The 23181-nt window shown below is 42.5% G+C and overlaps 1 protein-coding gene across 1 annotated transcript; it reads left to right on the forward strand.

Moving 5' to 3' along the window:
• Nucleotides 1-1543: 1543 nt before the first annotated feature.
• nos1apb (nitric oxide synthase 1 (neuronal) adaptor protein b) lies at nt 1544-23169 on the forward strand. The gene is made up of 12 exons (XM_076293230.1): nt 1544-1648; nt 1821-1892; nt 3197-3289; nt 4257-4318; nt 4647-4755; nt 8938-9031; nt 10345-10439; nt 13353-13582; nt 14557-14749; nt 21223-21375; nt 21944-22109; nt 22721-23169. The coding sequence occupies exons 1-12, from the start codon at nt 1544-1546 to the stop codon at nt 23167-23169; spliced, it is 1821 nt and encodes a 606-aa protein (XP_076149345.1).
• Nucleotides 23170-23181: the final 12 nt, after the last annotated feature.

A 23181-nucleotide genomic window follows, 5' to 3' on the forward strand; every position in this document is an offset into this window, starting at 1 on the left:
TCTCCTCTGCTGTGCCTGACCTGTTCCACAGGTGATGCAGCATTTCTCAGGACTAAGCTGATGTTAACTTGCATGAGGTTGCCATAGCAGTACTTGAGCAGATGTCAGAGTGACACAAACCAGTGTGAAATAACAAAGCCTTTAGTCCTCGGCAGGCCCAGCAAATGCAGTGACAGCACGTTTGGTGACAGTCTGTTTCGACTTATTTCAAAATGTGAACTTGCTTTGGGTCAAGGTGCACTTCTACCATCTCACATTGTAGAGTGCACCTATTTATAGAAGCCATATTTATTTTGAAATTGCTGACGCAGATTATGTCTTGACATCTCACAAAGCGAAGCCCCGGGAAGTGTCAAACCTTGCCAAAAAAGAGGTGTCAGCTGGAGGCACGCGCTCACTGGGTGCCAGAGGTGTCACACAAACACTGGCTGCAGCACTGCAGAAAATTCAGCTGTACGTTACCAAATGTGGTTTTTAGATTTTGTATGCAACCTAAAAAATATAGGCCTATTCTGTTTTGTAAAAATAAAACAGTATGAGACTGGTCTAAGGAAAGTCTTATATCATTAGTCTAGGCTATGTTGGACATAACTTAAAGCAGTCAAAGCAAAGTAAAATATATTGTGTATACTGCGCTAGTTGGTTTACAAAATAACATGCTTATGAAAGTGAGAAAATGTTAAAAAGAAGAATATTTGGTATAACTGGCAATGATTAAACACACTCTGCTGTTGATTTTAATGTGTCAAACGTTTAAGAAACACACGTAAACATAAACATAAACATGTACATGCACACATGCACACAAGAATTTCTCAGAATTATGAACAGGCAAGATGGGGGTGGGGTTGTATAAAATGAATTTTACATGTGAAATCTATGAACTAATCATGTTTTGGTACTTGTTGTCTAGCAGATACCAGTGAGAATTGAGTGTGGATAATGCAATTTAGTGAGACAGTTAGAATCATATAGGCCTTTCAGTGTGATTTATTTTTGTGGAAAAAATGTGCTGGACCCGGGCGGCGGTCATATTTTGTACCGCTCTGCGGTACATCTAGTTCTAAACAGATTATTGTGCCTTGCGAGTTTCACACCTCTAGATGGCAGTGTTCACCTTGATTTCTGTATTCCAACCACGGACAATGCTCGTGCGTCTCCATCAGCCCTCCTTAAATCCGTGATACTCCAATAGAAACAGGTGGAATTCCTCTCAGATGCACGTCGGGGTGAATTATTACTTTACGTACGAAACGATGCACCAGGACGCAGTGTTATGATTCTGACAGAAGGATTCTCGGGCTATCATCGACGCTAATTTGATTTGTTCGGTGACTGGATGCTTTATTCTATTAGGGTTGAATTGAATGAATATGAATGAGTGAATCAGATGGACCATTTCAGAGAAAGCAACAGTAATTCTTCAACGTCTCAACCTTTGTCTTGTTTTTGAATGATGATGGTGACTTATGGGCAAAGATCTTTGCTCTGTCTTTGGGCTTGAAAGAATCCAGCTTTCAGGTGAAACTTTTCAGTGTCCACAATGCCGGAGAAGACAAGGTACAATTTGGTGGATGATGCGCAAGACCTCAGGATTCCGATGCACGACGAGGACGCATTCAAGCACGGCGTGATGTTTGAAGTGAAGGTAAAGTCCCTGTATATTCTGGTGATGGCTTTGAAACTGAAATGTATCTTCTAAGTTACCTAGTAGCCTAAGTTGCTTGCTTTATGTATGTACATTGTTCTAGTCGCTCTCACAAATTAAGTAAGGAACATATGGGCCAATGTGTCTCTCCTTTTTTTGTTTATCTTCAAAGTATATTGGCAGCTTGGACGTTGTGAGACCCAATAACCGGATGGACATACTGGCAGCTATGAGAAGAATACGTGTAAGCCATACATTTTCTGAATAAATACGCATACAATCTCACCTTACAATCTCAGTTGCTTCACACACCCTTGACTAATATAATTTTAATGGCTTAATTGAGTAAAGGAAAACTGTTTGTTAGGAAACACATCTGTAACATAATCCAGCTGTCTGGCTTATTGCAATTTCTAAAAACATCATTCCCAGTAGAACATCAGTGCTGAGGTACAGTACACCTCAAATCATTGGACAATATCAGTCGTTCACTGAGATTAGTGTTAAATAGGTGTAGACATTTGAAAGCAGGAAACTGGGTCTAACACTAGTTTGCCATGGTTTTGTACATTGGATGTTTCACCTTAAAGATATAGCATCGTCATCCAACTATGCTTGTGAAGCTTCATCCAGTTGAAAAATCAATCTCAATAGGTGATATTTTAGGGCAGGGAATGTCAAAGACAGAAACAGAGTCATTCCCCATCCCACAAAAAATATTAGAGACAGACATAAGACTTGCTTGTCCTGCCGCAGGAGTGGTCTGTAATATTTAAAATGCTCTTTGGCTGTCTCTGATGTGAAAGAGCCTTTGATAATGCACCTCACACTTGGGATGTAAGTTGTCAGGTCCAGTTTGTTGTCCTGCGATGTGAGAGTGCTTTTTAACATGTGAAATTGAAATAGCATTGAGTGGCATGCTCATGCATACTGCCTCTGATATCTGGCTGATGGTGGGGGGGATGGGGGCTGACTTCGCTTGGAAGAGCCAGAAAAACATCTCTGTGAGGGAGGCCACTTTGTACTGTGAGCCTCTGCCAAATCTTGTAAGCATTTGCTGGCTCCCCTGTGAATTTCTTGTTTGCTTATGTTTACTGTTTTGCTGCAGACCAAGGCAGTGACAGGCAGCAGACGCATCTGTTTATATTCAGTTTGATCCACTGTGGTTTTAAAATGATCTGAGCCTATTTCGTCTGTGGTGTTTCAGAGACAGTTGACACACATGAACCACATAGAACCTAGTTACTGATCAAAGTAGGCTTTCTTTTAGACTAGTCCAAAAGCATTCTTTGATCACATGATTCTGAACGGATATGGTTTGCTTGAGAGTAATGGTAACTTGAAAGTTGTACCCGTTGCACAATTAACTGCAAGTATATTAGCATGTGTAATCATATTTATATTAATATTGCACCATAATTCTATCTGTTTATCAATCTGATTTGATATGATCTCTCTCTCTTGAATGTATATTGTGCTCTGAGATATCGTTTTGACCTGAAATGTGTAATGAGCAAAGCATTACATTTTTATTTGTTTTTCTCACAGTATGAATTCAAAGTGAAAAACATTAAGAAGAAGAAAGTCAGTTTAATGGTCGCTGTAGATGGAGTCAAGGTCATGTTTCAGACAAAAAAAAAGGTAAGGAAAGTTTTAATTTTAGGCCTGAAGTGGAAGTGTTCCTGAGGCAGATAACCATTGTCTTAACAGACATAACAAACAGATTAATTACCACAGCATCTCACTAATGAATGCAACCTAAATGTAAGAGTTTGAGCCATGTTATTATGTCCGCCGCGCAGCGAAGCGGCGGTCATATAGGTTTAGTCAGATTTTTTTTTTTTTTTTTCTTTTTCGCATGTCCAAATTTCCGTCAAGGATTCCCGGGACACTGAAAGACCGGGGTAGACGAAACTTGGTGGGCATGTAACCCCATATGGATAGCATGGAACCATCGTTTTTTTGTTTTGATCTGTAGCCCCCCCGCTGGACTGCACCTCCCGAAAGGAGGGTAGGGCAGACACAGTTTTCTGTGAATATCTTGAGAACCGTAGGGCCTAGGATGACCAATTTTTTCCGTATGTTTGCCTCCAGGGGTCATGTTAACCCATTCCATGTGCACACATGTGCATAAACAGATACGCACACACATACATTCACAGTAATCATACGTATGACACATACTCACACAGTAGACATATGTACGCATGCATGCACATGCACAAACACACATACGCAGGCAAACACACAAGCACGCACACACACACACACCCACACACATAAACATAAACGTGTACACGCACACATGCACACAATTCAAGAATTTCTCAGAATTATGAACAGGCAAGATGGGGGTGGGGTTGTATAAAATTAATTTTACATGTGAAATCTATGAACTAATCATGTTTTGGTACTTGTTGTCTAGCAGATACCAGTGAGAATTGAGTGTGGATAATGCAATTTAGTGAGACAGTTAGAATCATATAGGCCTTTCAGCGTGATTTATTTTTGTGGAAAAAATGTGCTGGACTGGGCGGCAGTCATATTTTGTACCGCTCTGCGGTACATCTAGTTTTAATGTGATTAATGTCATAGTGGTTTCTAACAGATGAAAGACAGGACATGGGATGACAGCCATCACATAACTCTGATCCAGGATCCTATCTACAGGTAGGCTATGCACTGTAGGTCAAACATATATAGCAGGAGTAGCCTAGTCCTAGAGTATCAATGTCAGATGCCAAATCTGTTCAGTCAAAAGCTAATTAAAATGCCCCATTATAGAGATTTTCCAGAAACATCACATCATTTACTGAGCAGGTTGACATTTGTCTACTATTGGATGACCTTTATATTATAAAGTCAAATGACCACTAAGGACAAGGCACTCAGGGGGGAAGGGAGAAAAAGGCTGAACAGAGAGCAGATGTAATCATACTGGTTGTTTCCATGGAGATCATTATCTGTTGGCGTTCACTGAGTTTTCCCTTTCACTCAGGATTTTCTATGTCTCTCATGACTCTCAAGATCTGAAAATCTTCAGCTATATAGCACGAGATGGCCAGAGCAAAGTGTTCCGTTGCAACGTCTTTAAATGTAAGAGAAAGGTAATGCAGTTCTCATGATGGTCTTCTAAACTTTGACTCCTGCCATGTAATGGTAATTTATGATACAGTTAGTTAATCCTAGATCTAATCCTAGAAGTTGTTTGTGTGGTAGATAATGTAGCCACAGAACATCCCTCCCATCCCCCACTGAAATGGTTAGTATTTATTTCTAATTCAATATTATAGGTTTTAGCATATTCACCCCTGTCCATACAGTTAACATAAATACTTATGGAACACATGACATATAAAGAGCTCACACCAGACATATATGGAACTCTTAGATAACATTACTTTACAGTGCTGGAGGTAACATGGTGCCACAAGCTTGATGTGATAGGCTACTCATTTGATGATGCAAAAGGCCCTCTGATATAATAGAACCTCCTATTTCCTCAAATTGTTATCTTTATATGGGTCATTGACAAAAAAAGGCTTTTAAAAATGTGTTTTCAAAATAATCTTTAAAATGAACACAATGCATTATTTTAAGTTGGAAGACTGTGCTTAAATAAGTCTTAATGGCTGCACAACATTTACATGGGTTTTAATACTTTTTTAGACTGTATTTGTAATTTCACCACAAAATGTCAGGTGGCGCAATCACTTCTTTTTTTGCGCAGCACTTCTTTTTTTTGGTAAGTATACCTGAGAGTGACTACAGTGCTTAACACATTATTATTTTGTAGGTGACCTTGGTATTAAAAGTAACTTATGAATACTTTATCGTAGAGGGTGGGTATTTTGGTTATCCAATATCCAACTTTACATTTAAAATGTTACTAAATACTTTACAATAGAATAGAATAATTAGTTACAACACATTTTACAACCAATTGTTCATGTTAATCTACTATGTCTTGGTTTAAATTCATATTTCACCTGGTTGCACCACCTGATGATGCGGTTGCGCCACCTGATGTTTGCTACTAGTTTCAAATTAGGCATCTTCTTGGACACCTACTGTATATAACCTTTTGACTTTGCTAGGAAGTTTGACTTTGCTAGCAAAAATCCATTCGATTTTCCAATACAATAAATAGTTTTATATTAAAATAATTTTATCTTAGTTTTACATTGGTTGTACCACCTGACATGTAAACCTGACAAGTCCAACTATGAAGAGAAAATAGCTATTTATTTATTTATTTATTTATTAACATTTGAGAGAGATTTACAAACTTTTCACTCATCAGTAAAGGTCACTTGGGGTCCTCTTGATGAGGCAATGTTCTGTTTCTGTCTCTTTTCCCTCTTCAATTAAAAATAAACGTTCTATGAATGCGGTTGCACCGCCCTGACATTTCAGATATGCAAATTTCTGGACAAACAATTTAAGAGCTATTGTAGTGAACTAGTGAATTGTGTTTACTTGAAAGGTCTTCAATATAAAATTATGCCCCCATATTTATTTTTTAATTTCTTTACCTTTTAAATTCTATATTTAAGATAGATAGATAGATAGATAGATAGATAGATAGATAGATACTTTATTGATCCCCAAGGGGAAATTCAAGGTCTCAGTAGCATACAGACATCACAACATGCACTAACAGCAGAAAAAGTAATAAAAGTATATAATATAAAAAACACAACTAAGCAATAAGGACAGTAAAAGATAAAGAATATATTAAAGGAGAATTCCGGTGTGATATTGACCTAAAGTGTGTTGAAACATGATACCGAGTGTGAACGTATGTCTCATAGCCCATCTCGGCTTGTCCCCTGCACTCCAAAATCTGGCGCTAGTTAGCCGATGCTAACAATGGTGGTGCTCCGGCATCGGCCTAGCCATGCAAATAAATCACTGTTTTACACCATTTACGAGGCTCAATGTATCTCCACACTTCATTGGTAGACTTCCGAGGGCCCTGACATTTAAAACGAGACATTGAGAACTTTGAAAAAGCACTGGTAGTTTACTCAGTCGAGCGACGAGTAAGAATGAACAGGTATGATAAGGGATCAGATTCCAAAAATAATTCTGTGGAAATGCATGGATTCCAGTTTCTTCCAGTAGCAGCAACTGGAATCCATGCATTTCCACGGAATTATTTTTGGAATCTGATCCCTTATCATACCTGTTCATTCTTACTCTTCGCTCGACTTATCGTGACTAAATTCAAGATGGCTGCAAACGCTAAACTTCGTGAAGGACCTGTCTGTATAAATCGTCTTGTAAGTAAACTACCAGTGCTTTTTCAAAGTTCTCAATGTCTCGTTTTAAATGTCAGGGCCCTCGGAAGTCTACCAATGAAGTGTGGAGATACATTGAGCCTCGTAAATGGTGTAAAACAGTGATTTATTTGCATGGCTAGGCCGATGCCGGAGCACCACCATTATTAGTATCGGCTAACTAGCGCCAGATTTTGGAGTGCAGGGGACAAGCCGAGATGGGCTATGAGACATACGTTCACACTCGGTATCATGTTTCAACACACTTTAGGTCAATATCACACCGGAATTCTCCTTTAAAATACAAATTATACTAAATGACACTAAATCTAAATCAAGTCTAAAACAGTATCCACACAGTGTGCTTAGGGGTGATTAAGCATGAGACGCTTGCAATGACTTAGGCAGGGACTGAGCCTGTGATTCTCTGTGCATAGTAAGGTAAGGTGCTCTGTGAGAGTAAGTGTCATGGTGATAGTGCAAATGAGTAAGTCCAACAGTGCAACAGTGCAAGAATAAAGTCTAGAGACCAGCATAAAATAAATAAACATGGACATTTAAGACAGTAGACAAGGTAATATACAAAAACTATAGAAAAACAATATCAGTGCAAGAATGGGTTGACGTAATAGGGTTACAGCCATTATAAAAGTATTGATTATAAAGCATTAAGTATTAAGTATAGGTATAAGTGTGGCCACAATCCGGCTGTGGGATGGAGGGAGGGGTTATGCATATGTGCTAATATAGCACGCAAACAGTGAAGCAGTAAGACAGTGGTAAAAAGTGGCTAGTGGACAAACAGTACACAAACATGGAGAGGGTGGAGAGACAGACAGACTATGCGGAGAAGTCTATCTCTCCTCTTCCCTTAAGTAAAGCATTGAACAGTTCAATGGCCCTGGGGCAAATTACTTCCTCAGTCTGTCTGTTGTGCAAGGCAGTGAGTGAAGTCTCCAGCTGATCAAGCTCTTCTGCTTTGTAATATTGCTGTGGAGTGGATGACACTCATTGTCCAAAATGTTGATCAGTTTGTTCAGGGTCCTTTTATCATATATTGAAGTGATGCACTCCAGTTCAACTTCCACTACAGAGCCAGCTTTCCTTAATTTAATACTTTTCACATAGTGTTAATCTGCTCGGACGGTTGTGCCGCGACATTTTGAAGGTTTGAGATGACAAAACATAATATATATATAATTTTTATGATAAACAGAAAATATGTTTAAATTATACAGGTTTTATAGAATAAAATAATTGAAATCAAAGTAATGGACTCGGACACCAAAATCTGCATGTCACGTCATTGACCCATATGGGAAGTAAAAATCAATATGAGTTCATCATTTATTTATCTTAGGAATTAATTATAGGCTAGGTGTAAATATTCTGTAGGAATGTGCAGGCCTAATGGCCTAATGGTTTTTTCTTTATACACAAAGACACTGAAAAGAACACAGTTAGAAAATCAGTTCACAGCCAGGAACCCTCAGATATACCAAAGACAAACTGCCGAATTTCTCCAAGAGCCTGAATAGAAATATAAGACCATGATAAGGGAAAGACCAACCAGATGAGAAATGTCTTTGTCCTCGTCACCTTTGAAATGGGCCAATCCATCAGAGTGACAGAGCGCTCTTATTGTGGCATGGTCACGACTCTCTCAGCCAGCAGTAGTGCTCCAGCTGACTCTGGTCCCTTCCCCCACCCCTACACAAACCTACACAAATGCAAACCTATTTGGGACCCCCACTCATACCCCACACACATCCCAAACATGATTCATTTGATTACAAATGAATAATTTTTATGACGTTTTAGCCACATTGCTGCCACAGAAACCAATCTGTTCACCTGCTTTCTATTTTAAATGTCAGAGATTTTCTGGTGAGTGAATAGTGTATAGTGCTTGAATGTACTACAGTTTTTGGCCTGTATTTGCCATGTTCCCTGTGTTATGGTGTCCCACTCCTCTTTCTTTGTGTGTGTCATCTCCTGCCATATCAGAGTCAAGCCATGGAGATTGTGCGGACTGTTGGTCAGGCTTTTGAGGTTTGCCACAAGCTGAGTCTGGATGATGCTGACGGGCAGAACATATTAGGTGATCCATATCATCCTTCCCTCAATTATTGATTAATTAATGTAATTTTCATCCTTGAACAGATTTACCGGTTTAAGTTATTTAAGACAATCATTCTCCCTTTTTCACAGAAAGGCATATGTGGTTGAGGAAGTTCGGCCCTGTTTTGGCGATCAGAAACGGATGGTCATAGGCGCAAATTTTATAGACATTAAGGGCCCTATCTTGATGATCTAAAACCCAGCGCATAGCGCATTCTTATCAAGACTCAAAGCTTATTCCTATTGTACACTCAAATTTTTCGCCATGCACTTCTCCTTTATTGAGCAATGCGCCCAGGGGTGTGGCAGTTAACAACCTAAGGTGTGGTCTGGCACATTATCTAAAAAGCTATCTTACACTATCTAAAAAGCATTACGCCACTGACCAAGAAAAACCTGGTCTATAGCGAAAGGCGCATCTGAAGCACAGCCGAAAATGCACTACATCTGCATCTGCACTCGTCTATTATTTGAACTCATAGGCAAAGTGAAACTAACTTCACCGTGGTCTCATAGTCAACGACAAAACAGTTACTGTACTGTATACCCAGTTAATTACTTTCACTATTGACTGACAAGGGGTTACCATCGAAAACATAGCCTGAAAAAAGCAACACGTACCCCAATAATGTTCGAATGACTGAATAAAAATCCTAAGGATATTTATCCTGCAGAGGAGTTACTGCTTACATCTCGTAACAGTGTATCCTCACTCAGCTGTGCTTTATATGCGCCTTTAAATATAGACCAGGTTTTTCTTGGTCAGTGGCGTAATCATTTTTAAAGGGTGTAAGACAGTGATTTTTGGATCATGCGCCAGACCACACCATATGTCACTAATTAGTACAGTACACTCCTGGGCGCAAGGTTTATTAAAAGTGGAGCGCAATGCGAAAAATTCCTCACTTTATTGAGTTAAGATAAGAATAAGCCTTGCACCAGGTGCACGAGATGAATGTGAATGTGCCTCAAAAACATCCTGTGTTTAGGCATGAATGTGTGTCAGCCCATGAGCCCAAACAAGCTGTTTTCTGAATGACCATCTGTCTCAAAGGCTCTTTGCATGGCTTACAGATGTAAATGTTAAGAAAGATAAAGGGCACATTTTTGAGCTACTGTAGCCTGTAATAACCCAGAAGTCAGCCATGAGAGAAGCCTCTGGAGGTTTCTTTTACAGAGGACCTCATAACCTCTGAGAGTAAGTTTCAACTCTGTTGGCATCTGCTACAGGTGGCCTCACATATGACAAAACTTGGCCCCACTTATAACTCTTTCTCCTGCTTCCACCCTCAGCTTGGATGGAGAAGACAGAGGAAGGGGACCCTCTGTCTGCGAGCACATCAGGGGACTCCAGCCGTAGTGTGAAGGACCTTAAGAAGGAGAAGAAGGTAGTTTTCATCTATAAAAGACTACTGAAATGTGTTTCTGTGTTCTGGGTGGACAAATATGGATTAAACAAAATCAAATCAAATTAAACAAAATCAAAACAAAATCTCTCTTTTAAATAAGTTAGCATCATCTTTCAAGCATAGAGTAAAATCATGTTTTTGCCCCCTGAAATGACCAACAGGGGTCAGATATGAGCCTTAGACTGAACTGCTCTGATGGTTCTTATATCAAAATACACTGATATGCCCTACATTAACATAGCCTTAAAAGTGTAATATTGTAGCCTTAGACTATGGTATTGGGAACCATACATAAATCTGAAGTAATTTTGATACCACACAGGGTAGCAGTTTTTGTGGAATAACTCAAGACTGCTGTGCCAAAGTTGGTGTTTCTCTCTCTCACTCAGTGAATAATGTCAATGCAAAATTGTAATGCTACACCCACACACACACACACACCAGCACAAACTGTTAAAGACTAGACGTACTGTATAGCAGTGCATAATATGACCAGTATACTTTGTGGTCAAAGCTTAAGTGCAATGTGGATATGGACACTTGTTTGGGTGTCACCAAAATATACTTGGCCTCTTATTGCAGACCTGTCCTAATGAGGCAGAGAGCAGAAGTTTGTACAGACATAAAATGTTGGTGAATAACACTGTGTACAGACACTGTGGATGATGAAATTTCACATAATTTTTCACTGTGTGTAGACTGTATACAGATTGTATTTGCATATAGTTTCTTGTGCAAACATAAACAATAGTCATGACTGCCACTTGTGAGAAAGAGTACAGAGTTTCAGGAGTGGGGGATGAAGTAGAGGATGTTGAGATGTGAAAATTGAGATGTCGAAATGTATTTTCTGCTGAGAGAATAGGCAGGACTGTGACACACACACACACACACACACACACACACACACACACAGAAAGAAGCACACATGCACACAGAAGCAAACACACTTGAGAGAATGTGGAGGACTGAGCAGGTGTTACATTCTGTACCGCTATGCGGTAAATCTAGTTTGATGAACCATTGTTTGATGATGTAGTGGCTGATGTGGTTTTAGAGTGTAATGGTGTTACTCTACATGTGACAATTTTGTGACCTTGAAGTGAGGATGAGCTTTGGAATACGTACATTTTCGTGCAATATAACCAATTTTGTATTTATTAATGTATTTTGTAAAACATACATACATACATACATACATACATACATACATACATACATACATACAAACATACATGAACTGCATTGTATAGAGGAAATAAGTACTCAATCTGTCAACATTTCTTTCAGTAAATATATTTCCAATTCCTCTAATGACAAGACATTTTGAGTGAAGTAGTTTTACTTAAAGAAATACACACATATAACAATATTACAGTCTGTTATGTGTAATTACATGATTTTAGTATCCAATATTAAACATCATAATTTATAGTAATGGTAATTATTATGTAACAACATAGCATCAAAGTTTTATTAGTATTTTGTTTAAGTTAAATATACTGTATGCACCCACCTAATCCACATAAAATGAGACTAAAGTATAGTACATGAACTACATTAGGCAATATATGTTCATTCCATTTCAGCACTACATCTAATCACTGGTGAGATGAGTAGCTGCAACTCAAGTTAGAACAGCAAGACAGTCACACCATCCCATCTATCTGGCTCTATATGATACACACTTATCAGCACACTAACTAAAATACACACACATTGCAAATAAACACAAAAGCTCATGTGTGTATGTGTACAACATACACATCTACATATACCAGACAACATACACACACACACACATGTACCCCACAACAACATACAGTATGTTGCATGTTCCCATACTTACATATACTCCACAATACTCACACAGACCATACATCCTAACAACAGACTCGAACTTAAAACTACAACACACTGCTACAAACACACACAGAGATGCACATACAGTACAGAAACGCACACACACCTCAGTGATTACAGCAGCTGGCACAGGAAGTCAAGTTTCTCCTCACAGTCCCTGTGCACCAAGTTGAGAGGGAGTTAAGTCATTTAGAGACGAATGACCGCGTTGCAGGAAGTGCATCATAATAAAGGGACGCCAGACCCTCTTGTAACAGCTGTACTCAGTGATACTGCAGACTCGTAAAATTAGTTAGAAAATAAGGCAGAAAAACTACAAGTTTCCTCATGCTGCTTCCTTATGTTGGAATGTGCAAAAATGTACAAACAATCAAGAGGCTGCCTTCTTGTATGTGATTTCTGCAACAGTGATACTGCAAACGTGTTGATAGCCTATTGTTGATTTATATCCTGTAGCCTAAAGCATGTCACACAGTAGCCTAGCTTACAGAAAACTAGGCTATGTGATGTGATATAATGATAACTTGTATGCCTACAATAGTTTATTTAACATCATAGTCATTTATTTAGTCAGTCATCATGTTCATGTTAATGAATAGGAAGGACACCTAAACGATAGCCATAAACCAAAATTTCGCGCAGTATCTGCCGTGAGTCCCTGTATCACGAGCTCCTTCCAGCTGACTGGCAGATCTCGTGGACAGTCAGTCACGATCGATTATTTAATAAATAAATGTGAATTACGAATAATAATAAAAAGCTTCTACCTAATGTGACTATTTTTTCCATGAACTGTAAAAGAAAACAAGTTTTTTCCAGCTGTATTCTCCATAAAGAGTAAAGTATGTAAAATTATGTACTTATTTCCGGAATTGACGTCACTTCCTGGACTCGTCTGAGGCTGGTCTGAGGTCTCTCAATGACTTAACCCCTACTGACCAAGTTCCCTGTGTTGCGGTCCATTGCTGCACAGTGATGAAGTGGGCATATCTCCTGCCCCTCCCCCACTGCCCACTGATGGTACACCAGATCTGCACCACTCAACCAGAGCCAGTTCCCTGCCAGGAAGCGAAGCCCCATCCACACATGCGTCGTTGTGGCATCCTGGACCACCCTATGGGTCAGCTTTTGGTTGTCATCATCCTTGATGCTGGCCAGGTCTCCGCCTTGCCCCCAGCAGTGCAGCAGAGCTTCCTCCCAGCTAGAGGGCGCTGTCACCACCCTCAGCTTCTTCATCAAGCAGAAGAACGGGTGGCGGTGTGAGCACGGCAGGTCATACCACAACCCTTCATGCATCACCACACAGTCCTCATTGGTGTCCTTGTAGTTGTTGGGCTCCGTTTCCATCCAGTAATGGAGTTCGGCGCTGGAGCCGTCAGGCTAGCCTCGTGAGACCATCCTGATCTCACGAGCTTCAGGGTTTCACTCGCAGATCAGTCTGGATACTTTCCGTTAAAGAGAATTTGGAGCAGTTCACCAAACGAACGTCCAATCAGCGTTGGCTTTGAGGCGGGTTGAGGTGTGACGCAACGAACAACATGACGGCATCCACAGAGATGAGCATAGCTATCGCGCAAGTTTTATTCAAATTAGAAAGTATTCCTGGGTAAGCTGTGAAGCTATGAGTCTCAGCCATGCAGCTGGGAGGAATGAACGACACAGACATCCTCCACGGCTGATTCCAGTTCATAATGGAGGAATATACTTTCTTCAGAAGTGTAGGGCCTACCGTGAAAACTTGATGGGAATTGTCGTTGATTAGGTTCATGTCACATACAAATGGTAAGTTAAAACATCTTAACGTTAGTCACGTTCCCTAACTTAATTGTATGTAGAAGAACACTTTGTTCATCTAATTGGTTGATTTGGCCCGTCGATAACCAACAAAGGTGGTGATAGACAGATGGTTTATCCAATCAGCTATCCAGTATTTCCGCCCCTTCCCAAAAGTTCTTCAATGAAAAGTTCCCAGATGGATATGCGGAGCAAATCCATCTGGCGGAGTCAGGTTACCGTCAGGCCACCTCCAGGGGTCGTTGGACAGGCCAATCCAGAACTCACCGGCAAAGCTGGCAATGAAGATGAGCATTCTCATTGGCGTTGCGGATGGTGACCAGATGCATGTTTTTGTTCCTGCATGCCTCGTTGGCTTTGTGCCAGCTGCGAGGGGTCTCACTCAGTTCCAGTACCTCCAGGTTCTCATGACACAACTCATCCCTCCATCCCCCATCAGAGGCCATCAGCCCACAGAACAGCCGCGTATGCCAGTTGGTATAGTCAAGTTCCCCCCGACTCTCCTCACCCTCCACCCAGGTCCAGCCTCCAGACCGTTTATACAGCCCCATCCAGTGTGGGGTATCTGGCCACTGGCTGGGTTTGGTGGCAGCATTTTTGAAAGTAGCCAGTCTGTGCCCATTGCTTTCACAGTGAGTCTTTGCGTCTGACCACATCTTTTTGTCTGAGATGATGTTGTATGTCACCTCATCAATCTGGCAGATGAACGGTCGTTCCGTCCGACAGTCCAGGTTCACCCACAGTCCATCCATTGTCACTGCAGCACAGTCCCCTTTCTCACGGCTCCAGTTGTAGTAGGCAGGTTTGCTGCCAGTGCTCCATGTTCAGTTCTGAGGTCCGAGATAGAGATTACATATGTGAGTCTGTTCTTCATGCCTGGTGCCTAAGGTCACTCTAACAGCCTTATTTTACATACAGTATGTAAACCTTGTATTCTGAGGAGCCCCACTTTACATATGTAAGCCTTGTTAGGTTTGGAATGTCTGGAACATGATGCCTCAAAGGAGCCAATGCAGTATCAGATAGAGGAAGATGTTTAAACTGCACAGCCTCACATATAACGTATTTACAGGTGTCATCTTGAGGCTGGGAGCTTTTTTGTATATCCGCAGGCAGCCGTGGCAGGGCAGCTGTGGCCCACTGGTTAGCACTTCGGACTTGTAACCGGAGGGTTGCCGGTTCAAACCCCCACCAGTAGGCACGGCTGAAGTTCCCTTGAGCAAGGCACCTAACCCCTCACTGCTCCCCGAGCGCAGCTGTTGATGCAGGCAGCTCACTGCGCCGGGATTAGTGTGTGCTTCACCTCACTGTGTGTTCACTGTGTACGTTTCACTAATTCACAGATTATGTCACTACATCTGAATGATAACTGATGATTCAAGTATTGTAAAATGTTTTTGATAACATACAAAGACCAGATGGGTAAAAAATAGACTTTCTATTTTCTCTCATTCTCTACTGGGGCCCACTATAACACCATTTCACTAGTTCACATTCCTGAATTTGCATAAAGACATAAAAGCATAATACATAAAAGCATAATAGAAAACCATGTTTGGCGAGGTCTCTGGCCATGGTCCTGAAGGGCTTCGCGGAATCGTGCCGGAGTCGACTGCGCAGGCAGGAGTCGGGCAGGATTCCGCCATACACCCCCTTATTCTTTAACTATGGGAGACGGGAGGCGTAAGGGGAGGTGGTGGGTTGCGAGTGGAGTAACACCGATGCTGCAACTTCGGCAGGTAGACTGCGAATAAATAACCTGACTGATTGAAGGAGGCGTGGTAAATTCCGTCACGCTCCTCCCGAACTTCCGTTTGTAAAACACCATTTCACTAGTTCACATTCCTGAATTTGCATAAAGACATAAAAGCATAATACATAAAAGCATAATAGAAAAGCATGTTTGGCGAAGTCTCTGGCCATGGTCCTGAAGGGCTTCGCGGAATCGTGCCGGAGTCATCTGTGCAGGCAGGAGTCGGGCAGGATTCCGCCATACACCAACGCAACAAAATTGCGTTTGAAGATCCCTATGGCCAGATCCACGCTGAGCAAAATCAATGGGAGTGCACGAGGTGCGCTTTCCTCAGATCAGAGATTTGATCTGATATATGAGTGATAGGCGTCGGAGGACTACCGGCCGAGAGTTTTGAGGGCTTGATCGGACAGGCTGTTATTTGCCGCATTGGTGGCTGCACCAATCCTAAAAGAATGAGTTGAGTAACGGTCTGCTGGGGCTTGCGTTAGAACAGCTTTGAGCTGCATTTGAAACCAGAAGCAAGTGACGGAGCGTCCGTCGTCTGTAGCAAAAGGGGGATCTAATGGGGATGCGATAGAGGAACGACTTGAATTAAGACAGCCAGGGGCACCTGTCGTCTATGGTAGAAGGAGATCTAATGATGATGCAAATGCCAATCTATGAGTTGACATTCAAAACAGCAAACTTGTTTGGCAAGATCCCTAACCAGGGTGAAGGAGTGCTTAGCAGATTGGTCAGACCACCAGTGGTGGTGGTGGCTGTACCAATCCTAAAATAATGGGAAGCTTGAGGGCCAACTTAACATGCATGCACTTAACACATAACATGCACTTAACATGACATGCAGGGCAATGAGCTTGCAATTGCAGAACTCTGGGTCAGTGCAGGGGAGTACAGCTTGCAGTTGCAGAGCTCGGGGTCAGTGCAGGGGAGTACAACTTGCAGTAGCAGAGCTCGGGATCAGTGCAGGGGAGTACAGCTTGCAGTAGCAGAGCTCGGGATCAGTGCAGTGGGAATAGAGGGCTGATGTAGTTGCAGATGCTCATGGCATGTGATTTGAAAATTTGTGAGTGATTCATAAAGTTAACATTCCAAATTACAATCTACAATTCTGCTGTTTGGCAAGATCCCTAGCCTGGGACATGGAGTGCCTTGCAGGAATCATGCAGGATCCATGTGATCACCCCAAAAAATGCAACCCAATTGAAAAGACCCTTGCTAGGACCATGTAGGCTATAGATAAGGTGACATGAAAGGTATCTAAGGCACCTGGAGTATTTGAGCAAGTGCTCGGGTAGACCGTTATTTGCCTGAATGAAACCTAAAACGGTCTGTGCCAATACCAATATGCGTTGGTAGATATCCGAGTATCCCTTAAAACCAATGAGGGTTACATGTGCAAAAAAAAATTAATATATGCTATAAGGGGAACTTAGACATTACAAAGCATGTACACATGGTCTGAATATAAGGATAGTTACTGAAAGGTGATAAATGGGTGTTACAGGTTTCTACTTTGCTGTATTAAGTTTGTAGAGAACACTGAGCTACCTAGCAATATAATAGCCGATCTAGAGAATAAATATGAACCTGTAGCAAACATTTTAATAGAGGCAGTTTGCATTCAAGAGCATGAGAAGAAATTTAGAGAATGAGAGCAAGCGGCTAGGCTGGAGTAGGTTAGGCATTGACATGAAGATTAGTGAAGAGCCTGAAAAGCCATCTTGAAGCTAAACTGATTAATGGATGTTAAGAAACCCATGCTTGGCAGAGTCTATGGCTCAGCCAAATTGCTCTGGGGGGATCGTGCAGGAGTCATTGTGCAGGCAGGAGTCAGCAGGATCCGTGTATACAGGCCAAAGATGAGGGCAACTAAGGCACCTTAAAAAATGAAGCAAAAGGGTTTGTAAAGAGCAAAACATGTAGAGCAGAAAGATAAACTAAAGATTCAATAATGTCCATAGATTGACCTGGGTGTGATCTGGAAAACATTGTTCCCACAGAATTAAATTCCAATTGTGGTGGTTGGTTTGCAGAATTAACTTGAATGGAACAGTTTTTAACAAATTAGCACAGCGTGGTTATGATGCTAACCAGATTTAAGCACAATTTAGTACAACCTGGAAAATCATTGTGTGGTGGTCAATGTTGATATTGTGGTAGGCCGCTACAAATAAGTCAATGTATGGGAAACACTGGGTGACCCCATGGGTGGTGGCACCAATCCAGGGAAAGAGGGGTGAGGGAGAACACGGGGAAGAGACACGGGCACGAACGCGGTTCGCGCCGGTGGGAGATGATGGGGAAAGGGGAAAGGTAGAGACACGGTCGCTACAGGGGATGGGAAGGAGGTTGCACAGCACCCTGGGTCTGCAAAGAAAAAGGAGGGGAGGCTTGATTAGCTGGAATAGAGAAAAGAGACCTCAGTAGTGGAAGGCAAGGTAGAGGGCTGCACGCGGGCACCCATAACTTGCTGGGTTGACAAAGCATGTTGCATGGACAAAGGGAGAGATGCCGGAGGAACGGAGCTCCGCGCTGCGGCACAGGTGCTCGGTTGATTGGCTATAGCAGGAGGGAAAGAGAAAAGGATTGAGTATCTGCTCAACACTCTGACTGAGGAGAAGTTTCAGGAGAACATCAGGAAAGTGTTGGCCTTGATTTGAAATTGTTTAAGAATGTATGTTTCATTTTAGCCAACACCTATCAAGTAATTCAAAATGAGCGAATTACATTTAGCCACAAATTACAATGGAGACGATAGTAGTCTAGTAGTTGTAGGCTGTTGCTTACAACATGCTTTGATGATACAGGCCTAACACCCCAGGATAGTGCATATAATTACATAGAGTTGTTATAATTGAGTTTGAGTAATCCAGGGATAGCAATAGCGCCAATTTAGCAATATGAGGTGCTATGGAAACCAGGAAGTAATTAAAATACTGTAGCTAACGGCAAGAGAAGTGGTGAGCAGCACATTATTAGAGAGGATTCCAAGGAACAGCAGAGCTACACGCTGGTGTAGGTGCTTCCATGATCAGCTAGGAGTGTAACAGAGCAAAGCTACACGCTGGTGTAGGTGCTCCCTTGGTCAGTTAGGGAAGGCTTTAATATGCTGGCACTCTCAACACAGAGGAAGGCGAAAAAACTCCCAAACACTTTAAAGGAGAAAAATTCCTTCCTTGCCCTCTTAGCAATGAGCGACAGAGCAACAGCTCCTGTGTATCAGCTGCCTTACGGCCAAAGCCGGCATTGAGGTGGGGGTAAAAGCGGCAAAACTGACCTCAACTCCGCATCTCTCTCACACACACTCACACACACTGGGACTCCATATTTGCGCATGTCTGGATCAGAATGATACCAGATTGTTGCGGCACAGAATCTGGCCGAATGACAGTTTAGCTTGGTGTTCGTTAAAGGTTAGCATCATGAACACCACAGTGCAATTTCACCTTCACCAAAGAACCACGAAGGACGGATTGGAACTGGAAGCCTGATTTATCAGAAATGTCACGTCTATATAACATGGTCGCTTGCAATGTTCAAGTGTGATTCACGGGATATTTAGCCTACACTGACTTCAGTTCACCCTATGCCTCCAGACAAGCAATATCGGCTACTCCGTGAGCCTGTAACTATTAACACACCCAATGCGACCGAAAAGTTGTTAGCTAAAAACAGGCACATAGCAAAACAAGTGCCTTTATCTAGTAGGCTATAGCACTACATGTTTGTGACATGTATCTCAACATTCAGCAGGAACGAGTGGGCTTTACAAACAGCTCTAATACAAAGCGACAAGATAAGAACTACCTCCCTCCAGTAGTTTCCCACGCAACCTAGACCATGAAGGTCTGTAACAGATAATGGGCAGCAAGTTCTGCTTGAGACAAGAGAGCAAACCGGTAGTCACTGCGAGCGGAGTAACACCGATGCTGCAACTGAACTTCAGCAGGTAGATTGAAGGAGGCGTGGCAAATTCCGTCACGCTCCTCCCGAACTTCCGTTTGTAAAACGCCATTTACAATGCATGTATTAGAATCAAAGATTGTTAAGGCGGAGCAAGATACTTCGTTGTAGTTCATGTCTATGGGCGCGAAATGGGGATCGAATCCTGTCTGCATAAAGAGGCGTGTCGATGACGTATTGATGAGCGTACGTTGCAACTGGCCAACAGCAGCGGCATAAATAACCGGCGCACACCTGATATAAAGTCGATTTTCTCCAGACTGGAATGCTCAAAAATGCTAAAAATGTACCTGAAATGTTCAGAAGGGTTTGCCGATCATGAAAACGTGCCCAAAATTCACATTCTTAACTCTATAGAACCAAGACCTTAGCATATGTGGTGAAATTCAGCTATGCCCATAGACTTCAATGGAGCAGTCGCTGCCTCTGCTCTGCATAAAGGGGGATTTTGACCCCCCCCCCCCCCCCCCCCCATGCGATCCGGGTTCCCGGAAGTGGCTCCTGATGAAATATCTTGCTCCACCTCAATCTTTGTTAGAATCACTCTATTAAGGTCTTACAGTACTAGTCTCAGATGTTTGTTTTTAGAGTTTTTCTCATGTTCTCGGCTGCTGCAGGAGGGTAGGTCAGGAAGTGTACAGGGTGTGGAAGCTGTGAGGCGTTTGATAAAAGTGGTACAGCTGTAGTAGATAATCTGAGGTAAGAAAGACATTTTTGATCATCACTAGACATGCTGTGTGATGGAAAGTCAAGGTTTTTGTTGACTATGTCGTATGTCCAGACCAGACTTATAAAAGGTTTCATCAATTATGCAGATAGAAATGTAACTATGTTGTATACTTCAATTGGCAACTGGAAAAGGGAAAAAATACTCTCTCTCACACACACACACACACACACACACACACACACACACACACACACACACACACATCACCCTGTTGCAGCAGGCTGATAGCTCAGCATGAATTTTTAATGTATGTGTTGATGTTTTACAAGTTTCACTCCAGGGTGTGCTTTGATGTCATCTTGTTAATCATTGACCACCATGCCAGTGTTGTGCATGACTATAATATATTGTGGCTGATATACAGTTGGCCAATATATCTGAAATGTACTGTAAGTAGCATGCTAGGAAAGGCCTGATAAACTTGGAGAATATATACAGCAACATACAACATAAAAACATTGCAGACCAATATATTGGTCATACTGTGATTCATAAGCCTTTTCAGCTTTTTCAAAGCAAAGTAAAAAAACTGTTTTTCCTCCCACTACATTTATGTCATGCACTAATAACACAGCACTCCAAATCTCCATGTCAGGGGCAGCTATTCAGTAGGGAAAGAAAAGGTGCTCACAGAACAATACAATCTATTGCAGGATGCGGCGGTCACCACGGAAACCCCAGGAGGACGGGCCCAGTGGGGCGGCCTGGCAGCGGAGGAGGCAGCCCTGTCAGTAGAACACCACATCCAGCTGCTGCAGAGGCAGCTGCTGCAGCAGGAGCAGAAGACCCAGGCAGCCAGCTCCCAGGCAGGGCCACCCCTACTTCTCTCTCAACGGCATGCTACAAGTGAAAGCTAGACATTCATACATCAAAATGGAGGTGGCAGCTGTTCTCTGCTCTTTGGATGAATAGTGACGTTAGGATGTTTTGATAGTGGCTGCTGGCTTGTGACAGCTGTCAGGGTGTTGTAAAGGCTTTTAATGTTTGTGAATACATGCAACATTAATAATGAGGACTAGACAGCACAACAGAACCTACAGATAATTCTTTAAAATATTCTTCAAAAGTGTTACTAATAAACACTAGCAGACATTGTAGACTAAGTTATTATGGTGAATGTCTGGAAGCATATGTTTGTGAGGGCTTGTGTTTGTTTCTCTGTGTGTATGTGTGTGTGTGTGTGTGTGTGTGTGTGTTTGCTTTTACATTGTTTGTGGTGTACCGGACTATGCAAAGCCATGTGCATTTTGGTGCATGCTGTATCCATACATCTGCATGCAGTACGGCATGTGCTGATTAATGTATCAGGCGTCGTGTTCCTACGAGCTCCGTCAGGGCGATCTGCTGACGGACTCTCTGGGTGAACTCTCCCAGGTGGCGCTGCTCCAGCAGCAGGTACAGGTGGAGGTGGCCGCCAGGGCGGAGGCCCAGGGCCGGGCGGAGCAACTGCTGCTTCAGAACGCTGAGCTCCTGCAGCACCTCTCGCTGCTGGTCAAACACGTGCAGGAGCTGGAGCTCCGTGTGTCCGCACGCTCCCCTCGTGAGTCTGACTGCGTGTTTGCGTGCCTACACTATTTCTCCCTCTCTCTCTCACTATTTCTCTCTTTCTCTCTCTCTCTTTCTTTCTATCTATCTCTATATCTATTTCTCTCTCACTATTTCTGTCTTTCTCTCTCACTTTCTCTTTCTCTTTCTTTCTCTCTCTCTCTCTCTCTCTCTCTCTCTCTCTCTCTCTCTCTCTCTCTCTCTCTCTCTCTCATTACACAGTCAGAATGGCCCTGGCCACACAGAGGCTAGCTAGCTGCCCTGTCATTTCAGAGGTATTCATCAGAGGATCTGACAAGGGACGGTTGACTGTGATGTTGTGTTGCATCATTCTGGGTTAACTCTGAAGCAGATTTTATTTTCAGCTTAAGACACACATCTATTTTGTCTCAAACAAACCTCACTACACAGTTAGACAAGACATTCTATAGTGAATTAGAAGAACTATAAGTCCAAACTGTAAACTGGTCTTTATAGTAGTCACATCAAGCATTTTACTGTAATGGTTCTTTAATGAAAAATCAGTATAGTCCCCATATCACTTATATTAGTGTGCAGTACTTGATAGCTGATAGTCTAACACCCTTATCACACTCTCTTCTCCAGTGGGCTCACAGGACAGCCTTCTCGAGATCGCTCTCCGTCCCACCATGCCATCTGTGTCCCGGGGCGTAACCTCAGCCTACCCCTCTGCCCTCATGCAGGACAGCATGCTGGGAGTGGACGCCTGTCCCATCCAGCTGCAGAACTTCCACTTCCTCCCGGGCCAAAACCAGCAAGATCACAAGGACGAGGACCAGGACCAAGACCACGACTCCGGTCAGGGGGATGTCGAGGAAGTGTCCCCGGTAGAGGGCTCCCCCCGGAGGGAAGAGTTCCTTTTCGCTGGCCTCGAGGTGCGGGGCTTCAGGGAGTCGGGCATCGCCTCAGAGTACGAGTCCAACACGGACGAGAGCGATGAGCGCGACAGCTGGGGTCAGGGCGAGGGGTCCATGCTCCTCCTGAGCGAGCTGAAGGAGGAGGCAGCGCCCCCTGCAGGGAGGGGGGATGTGTGAGCGGAGAGGAGA

Source organism: Alosa pseudoharengus, unplaced genomic scaffold (genome assembly GCF_046254945.1).
Source record: "Alosa pseudoharengus isolate Yale_2024_CS ecotype anadromous, Long Island Sound unplaced genomic scaffold, YU_APseudo_1.1 YU_APseudo_1.1_scf_2, whole genome shotgun sequence".
Taxonomy (NCBI): domain Eukaryota; kingdom Metazoa; phylum Chordata; class Actinopteri; order Clupeiformes; family Clupeidae; genus Alosa; species Alosa pseudoharengus.

What these genes read in the sequence shown, in the direction of transcription:
- nos1apb (XM_076293230.1), top strand. Translation starts at nt 1,544, where the DNA reads ATGCCGGAGAAGACAAGGTACAATTTGGTGGATGATGCGCAAGACCTC. An exon ending in ATCCAGGATCCTATCTACAG is followed by an intron (nt 4,319 to 4,646) that starts GTAGGCTATGCA and finishes CCTTTCACTCAG; the next exon opens with GATTTTCTATGTCTCTCATG. An exon ending in CCCAGGCAGCCAGCTCCCAG is followed by an intron (nt 21,376 to 21,943) that starts GCAGGGCCACCC and finishes GAACTCTCCCAG; the next exon opens with GTGGCGCTGCTCCAGCAGCA.